This window comes from Pistacia vera, unplaced genomic scaffold (assembly GCF_008641045.1).
Source record: "Pistacia vera cultivar Batoury unplaced genomic scaffold, PisVer_v2 Contig795, whole genome shotgun sequence".
Classification (NCBI taxonomy): domain Eukaryota; kingdom Viridiplantae; phylum Streptophyta; class Magnoliopsida; order Sapindales; family Anacardiaceae; genus Pistacia; species Pistacia vera.
The window spans coordinates 242,088-249,897 of record NW_022196662.1 but is presented as its reverse complement, the minus strand read 5'-3'; the positions used below and the strand labels follow the sequence as shown (position 1 = coordinate 249,897).

Genomic DNA, 7,810 nt, shown 5'->3' with positions numbered 1-7,810 from the left:
GTTTTGTCCATAGATCTCCATCAAATTGGATATGATATGTTTTAGCTACTGCTAATGTATTAGCTTCCAAATTGGACAACTTCTCTCTACTTTTCACTTTGATGCATATAAGTATGTGTTTATGTGTTTGCATATGCATGTGTGTGTGATGGGATAAATGAGTAACATCTTGTTAATTTTTTTTTTTTTTTTAATCATATGAACTTGATTAGTTCTCAAACCCAGCAGCTAACATGATGGAAAGCAGAGACCATATTCGAAAGGTAATCTTTTCTTTTATAGAGTACAAATTTGATGATTTATGTGCCAACTTAGTGTAATCTTAAAAACACTTACTCTTTAAGTTTTCTTAATGTCTAAATGCAGTTGAATTTTTTTTTTTCTTGGTGGTTTTATGCAACCAGACTAAATTAGTAACCCATTATTTTTCTTGGTTATAAACTCAAACTTCTTGCAGAAAGAGTTTTTCAAATAGAAATTTTTAAGTTTTTAGTGAACTTTTGTGTAGAACTAATTTTGGATTAAAACATATGTGGATGTTTGACAAATTCTTGGATATTCATATTCATATTTGGCTAATTTGACCAACCTCTTGACTTGAGGACGAATTGAGCTCCAGCATCAAGCTCTTTGGAGATCGATGCCTATTTCATTATCAGTTTTTGATATATTCATGGAGCTTGGAACTACAGTTCTCATCTTTCTCTTTGTGCTTGACTAAGAGTTGTTCCACCTACAACAACAACCTATACACCACCTGTTAGCAACCGAAGTGGTCATTCCAAGTGAGGCAGCCATTGCCCCACTCACAGGTGTTTACTTTAAACCATTGTTTGTCTATGAAATTTCATATTATTACTGATTTTTTTCTGAACGTAAATGATTTAGTTTTGATTCCTTATTATGCAGCCAACCTTTGGCAGTGATGGTCACAGTGAGCATTGATGGGGGTGACATTCGGAATAATTTAATGAACACTTCTTTTTTGGCGTAGACACAGTATGAACCATTTAAAAAAAAAAAATATTGTCCATTTATTTGCTTTTCTGTGTCTTATAAACAATGTATACTGCAAAGTGTTTATCAATGAAGCTATTTTATCAAAAAGTTGCAAGCTTACATTCTTAGATAGGTTATACATGTTTTTTGTGTGGACTCTGTACCAGTAATAGTTTGTGTTTTGTGGCGAATAGAGTTGTGTTTGGATGATGAAGGATGACAAATTTTATTTTTATTTATTTTTGCTCTTTCATGGTGCTGGGCAGCCTTTTAAAATGGTGAAAGATTAGCTGTTAAACCTCAAAGCAATGGTTATTCCATGCAGGAACTACTAATTTTAAGAAGGCAAAATTGTCATTTCAATTATATTTATGTACCAAATTATTGTAGAAAAGTGTTGCAACTCTTCTTTTGCTTTGAAAAGGGAATATATTCTTATTACTAAAGTTCCAGTATTATTTCGTTCTTCAATTAATTAATTTATTTGTGTCAAAACCACTTTCATAAGTTGCGAGACTTTCAACTTCTATGTTTGAATTCAATTAATTCATTCCTGCTGAATTACAAACGGACCATTTCAATCTTCTATCACTTGCATTTTCAATTAAAAGAGGAATGTGAAAGATTTGTACTACATACATTAATTGAATGCATGTGAATCATCCCAATTTTATCAACACCAATAAACAGCAAACACGGGGACCAATTAACGACATCGTAAATGGCAATCATATAACGATTCTCAGCAATCTTTAAACATAAAAACCCGATTAAAAAAAAAAAAAAAAGAACAATAACAAAATGTTATATTATAATCAATATTTGACATATTTTTTTGTGAAACAATAGCCATTTACAATTTCTTAAAATATAAAAATTTGATAATAAAATAAAAACAATATAATAAATAAACCCGCACAACGTGCGGGCGTGCCATCTAGTATTCTTATAATGTCTCAATTGCCAATTATCACTGTTCCCCTGCATTTTTTTTTTTAAATATCATTAATTTAATTTTATCTTATTTATATGTGTTCTTACAAGTTACAACGTTAAAACAGGTGTTAAGGTTTTCTTTACCAGCCATAAAGAAAAGATATTTTAATTACCCAAGCTTTCACGAATCATTAAGTTCTCACCCGTGGTTTAATAAATTTCATATTTCTACCCTTAAATTAACAGAAAATTGTTGAATGTAATGGTTAAAAGATAAAATAGTCATTTCTGCTCCATTGAGTCTGAAATGAAAATGATAACTCCCAAGGAGCCCCCATTCCATATTACCACCACCACAATAGTTCAAACCACCACCATAGTCGGCCAAACCACCACCATAGCCAATTCCAAACCATTACCACAATAAGCTAAACCATCGCCAAAACCCATTCCAAACCACTATCACAGCCATCCAAACTATCACCATAACCGACCAAACCACCACCATAACCCATTCCAAACCACCCCATTTCAAACCACCACCACAACCGGCCCACCCTACAAAGCAGTACCCACAAACCCCCATCCACCATGAAGCAAATCAACCCAACACAACACATGCAAGTAAACCCAAATTCATACCGTCAATTATTTAAAAAAAAATGGGGAAGAAAGGAAAATGGAAAGGGGGAGGTTATGGGGTGGGGGAGGAAGTTGCTTGCGACACGATGAAGAGAAAAGGGATGGCACGTAAGCAGGGGCGAGGTGGTGAGGCAGAGCAAATCATATTAAATAGTCATACGATGAAGGCCAACGACTTTGCGGCCTACCTTAGGCTGCTCGGCTAGGCAACAACACGTAAGCGAGGGTGACAGGGAGTCGATCTCGGCGGGAGTCCAGGCAATCATAAACCTCCACCACTACTTAGCCAGGCGATATCGACCGAGATCGGCTCTTGAGCTGGTGATCTTGGTTGGGATCTCTTGGCCACTGGTGATAAAGGTGGAGGCAGGGAGGCGGTGGAGAGAAATTTGAGATGTGGGGTTATTTTGAATCAAAAGTAAAAGGTTCAAGGGTAGTTTGGTAATAACACTCTATACCACGTGTTAGAACCCAAAAATTACTAATAGCGATAATTTAAGGGTGGGAATTGGAATTTATGAAACCATGGGTGGGAGCTGGAGATTTGCCAAACCTTGGTGGGTAAATAATTAATCTATTAATTATAAAGAAATATTTAATATTTTAGTTAAGTCGCAGGGAAAAACAACCCGGCAGCAGCGATTGAATTTTGAATCACTTAATTTTAATCTTCATAGAGAGAACGAAGTTTTGCTCCGTCCATGCCTCTCGTGAACACCTGATAAAGTAAGTCACCAAACCATTCTTTTTACTTGAATTTATTCATGGGTTTTTGTTCTTTGCTTTTGTCAGTGTTTGTGCTCCGAGTAGCAGAAACTTCCGTTGGTGTTAAAATGGAGATGGGTTGTAGCCATTCACGTTGTATTATGATTCGTACTTCATTGTTATTTTATTTCGTTACCGGTTTAACTTTTGAGGGTTAAAAGCTGAGATTTGCATTCTCAAATGTTGATATCTTGTTTCAATTGTTTGGCTAAAAAAACTTCTATTGATGATTTAGAACTTGCAACTTATTTGGGGACAGGATTTTATTGTTGTTCTTCTGAATCTTCTTTATGAGCTCTGGCATTTTTGGATGTTCATTTTATGAAATTCAATGCCTGTGGCCTTAGAAGACTGTGCAAAAAAGGTTTTTGTTATGGTATTAGTAATATGGGGTTTCCTTATATCGACCCAATTATGTTGTTGTGGTGCAGTTTAAGTTCATAGATAGTAATGAAAAATTGTTTAGAATGTTTTTCTGAATGAAGTTGTATTACTGGAATTGCAGTTGGTAATAGTACTATGGCAAGAGAAGCTAATACCCTTTTCCTTGAAGAATGGCTGAGAAACAGCAGTGCTAGTAGTAGTAACGTCACCTCTGCACATTCTTCTTTTTCTTCATCTTCATCATCATCGGCACGAGCCATTATTCAAGCATGGACTGACCTTAGAGACTCCATACAAAACCAAAGATTTCAACCCCACCACCTTCAAGCTTTGAAAGCCCTTCTCAAGTCTCAGGCATCCCTTCATGTTGCTGACCCCCAGGCTAAGCTTCTCCTATCCATTCTCTCCTCTCGAAACCTTGACTTGCCTGCTGAGTCATATCCTCTCTTGTTCAAGCTTCTTTATATCTGGATCAGGAAATCCTTCAAACCGTCATTAGTACTAATTGATTTAGCTGTAGAAGTCCTCTCTAACATTTTTGGTACTGAATTTGGTGCTAAGAAAAGCCCTTTTTTTTACGCTGATGGTCTTCTGCTCTTGGGGGCCTTTTCCTTTGCACCTTCTGTGGCCGAAAAGTCAAAAATAGTCTGCCTGGAATTGTTTTGTGGGCTAATTAAAGAAGATTACCAATTAGCTAACTCATTTGAAGAAGTTATTTCTGATCTGCTGGCAGGCATAGGTTATGCTCTATCTTCGTCTGTGAAAGTTCATTTTGTTAGAATTTTATATTCTTTTTTTGGAATTTGGGGGAAGGAAGATGGACCTTGTGCCAGTGTTTCTCATGGGCTAATGATTTTGCATTTGTTTGAATGGGTTATATCTGGCTTTATCAAATCAAATTATGTTGAGAAAATTGAAGTTATTTCCCAAGAGATTTTTGAGAATCCAAAGGCAAACTATGTTCCATTTGCTCTTCTCATGACCGCGGCTGGGGCTATAAGAGCTTGTAATAGATCTGTATCAAGTGGTCAGAGACTGCAAATCCTTTTCAAACTGAGGATTTCTGCAGAAAATAAGATAGAATCTATAGCACAATATTTGACTTCAAAAGAGGGAGGGTTTTCTAGTTTTTTGCTACAGTGTCTTTCATTAGGCTTGGCTCGAAGTGGTTCAGTTTCTTCCCGAGGTCCTCTATTTCTATGCCTTGCTTCAGCACTGTTAACAGAAATTTTCCCGTTGCGGCAATTCTATATAAGGCTTCTTGAGTACCCACATGGCAGCTCTGGTCGACTAAGGTCTAAGGAGATCAAAGAACATCTAGAAAGTGTTCTTTTCAAGGAAGCAGGGGCTGTAGCTAGTGTTTTATGTAATCAGTATGTCATAGGAGATGAAGAGAACAAGGGTATGGTGGAGAATCTTATATGGAATTACTGTCAAGATATTTACTTGGGGCACAGGCAGGTTTCTTTGTTGCTTCGTGGTAGAGAGGATGAGTTACTTGGTCATTTGGAGAAAATTGCTGAATCTGCTTTCCTTATGGTTGTAGTTTTTGCATTGGCTGTTACAAAGCACAAACTGAATCCGAAATTCTCAAAAGAAGCACAAATTGAGACATCAGTGCGGATATTAGTTTCATTTTCTTGTGTGGAGTATTTCCGGCGTGTGCGTCTGCCAGAATATATGGACACAATACGAGGAGTTGTCGTGAGTGTTCAGGAGAATGAGTCTGCTTGTGTCTCTTTTGTAGAATCCATGCCCTCTTACACTGACTTGACAAATGGGCCAGGTATTTAAATATCAGGTTCTAGTTATACTTCTTACAAATTACAAGTATCAAGTGCTGATTACACTTGAGTTTAAATATCAGGTTCTGATTATACTTCTTACAAATTACAATTATCAAGTGCTGGTTATCCTTGAGAATCAGTTCCGTGATTTTGTTTGCTTTTGATAATATTTAAGATCTTGTGTTACAGACTTCTCCATTCTGCAAAAGATGGAATACTTATGGTCCAAGGATGAGGTGCAAACTGCTCGCATCCTATTTTACCTGCGGGTTATTCGAACTTGCATGGAACGTGTAACTGCCCTTTCCTTTAGAAGGGTTATAGCTCCTACTATATTCTTGTATCCTTTCAATAAACAACAAGTCTTATCAGGAAACTCATTATATAAATTGATGTGTGTTTTTGTTAAAAAAAATTATTCCTTACTATATTTGAATTAGGTATATGGGACATCCCAATGAAAAAGTAGCTCAAGCCTCCCACTCTATGTTTGTGGGATTTATATCTTCAGGGAAGGATTCTAACCAGGATGAAAGAGTTTCACTGAAGGAGCAACTTGCTTTCTATTACATTCAGAGATCTTTAGCGGTATCTACAGCAACTGAAAACAATAATGGAAGATTTTGAGGCTTTATCATCAAAGTTTAGGTGCTAACTTTTGTTTCTTTATTTTTTAATTTAAATGTAAATGTAGGGATATCCTGGTGCCACTCCTTTCAAAGGTATGGCTTCTGGAGTTGCGGCCTTGGCTCGACATCTTCCTGCTGGTTGTCCAGCCACATTTTATTGTATCCACAGTCTTGTTGAAAAAGCTGATAGGCTTTGCAGTGAGGTATCTACTCACAAAGCTGATATATGGAAGAACTGGCAAGGAGAGTCAGACCCTTGTAAGGAAATCCTAGAGTTGCTTTTACGGCTTATTTCTTTGGTGGATATACAGGCAAGCATCTGAAAATTTCGCTTTTACATGCTTAAATTCCTTCTCTCAAACAGTGCCTTTTTTTTTTTTTACCTTGTTTTCTGTTTTCCTCTCAGAAACTTGGCTTGATGCCATGTTTTTTGTAGTTTGAGATGATATATCATAATAGGAGTTACAGGTAGAACCAATATGAAAATATTAACGTTTAGCTTGAGCTATTTGCTTCACCTATTGCATTGGAGATTGAAATTGCTTGGACTAGATGATGTTGGAAAGGACTTGCACTTTTTTATCCCGTGACTTTGGTGTTTGAATAAATATATAAATTAGGATTTACTTGCTTGTACAGGTACTACCAAACTTGATGAAGTTGTTGGCTCAGTTGATAGTAAAGTTGCCAAAAGATGGCCAGAATTTGGTTCTCAACGAATTACATTCACTGGTTGCAGAATCTGATGATGTTACACGCAAACCCACTTTAGTTTCATGGCTGCAGTCTTTATCTTATGTATGTTCTCAGGCTACCAGTGGAGGTGCAACCTCTACAGGAGTAGGAGGTGAAAAAACTTCTCTTCCTGCATGGGCTGTGGACTCCTTGAATGCGCGGCTTTAAGATATTAGGGTGCTAGTTTAGGTTATCTTCTTCTCCCTGTTTTAAAAAGATCCTTAATTATATTGTACAGCTCGTACTCAGTTGCTTAATAAAATTTCCCGAAATTTTGGGAATGATAACTAAAAATGTCCTCATAAGATAGTTTTGCATCTGTAGGTTGCTCTACAATTGAATAAATATTTACGGCAATGTGCTTTAATTTGTTGTACATTGATTTTTTCCTGTATATCCCAAAGACGTTGCAAATAATAATAGAGGAAGCAAATATGTTTCGTTCATTTTTGTTAAAGGTTTTTTGTGCTAACCCTTATATTTGAAGCATGATCTCTTGGTTCATACACCTTAAATTTGAAGCATGATCTCTTGGTTCATACACCTTAAATTTGAAGCAGGATGACAGGATTACAGCCAAAGACTAGGTTCTTCCCTGCATCCTGTTCGCATTGTTAATTTCTTTCCTTGTCTGATAAATGAATCACTTCTGAAATATATGGATCATGTGCGGAGGATATGATTTCTGGTGGAGAAGGAATTCTGCCGTGATTAAGGTACATTTAGTTTTCTTTTTCTAACTCTGCCTTATATTTTCTGTGCAAAGTAATATACATGATGATTTTCTGTGAAGTAAAATATGGCTCCAAAAATATTGGATTCCAGATTTCGGTATTGTTGTCGCACATGAAAACTCAACTTTGATACATTCACATATATTGTAACATGTCATTTAGAATGCCATTTATGGCAAGAGAATAGTGAAGTTGTGAA

The 7,810-nt window shown here is 36.3% G+C and overlaps 1 protein-coding gene across 1 annotated transcript; it reads left to right on the top strand.

The window, feature by feature from the left end:
• Positions 1-3,193: 3,193 nt before the first annotated feature.
• Positions 3,194-7,171, top strand: LOC116117011. Its single transcript, XM_031403046.1, has 6 exons — positions 3,194-3,303; positions 3,848-5,512; positions 5,703-5,853; positions 5,954-6,101; positions 6,208-6,453; positions 6,782-7,171. Exons 2-6 carry the CDS (start codon positions 3,862-3,864, stop codon positions 7,043-7,045), a joined length of 2,460 nt encoding a protein of 819 aa, XP_031258906.1. The 5' UTR covers positions 3,194-3,303; positions 3,848-3,861; the 3' UTR covers positions 7,046-7,171.
• The last annotated feature ends 639 nt before the right edge of the window (positions 7,172-7,810 follow it).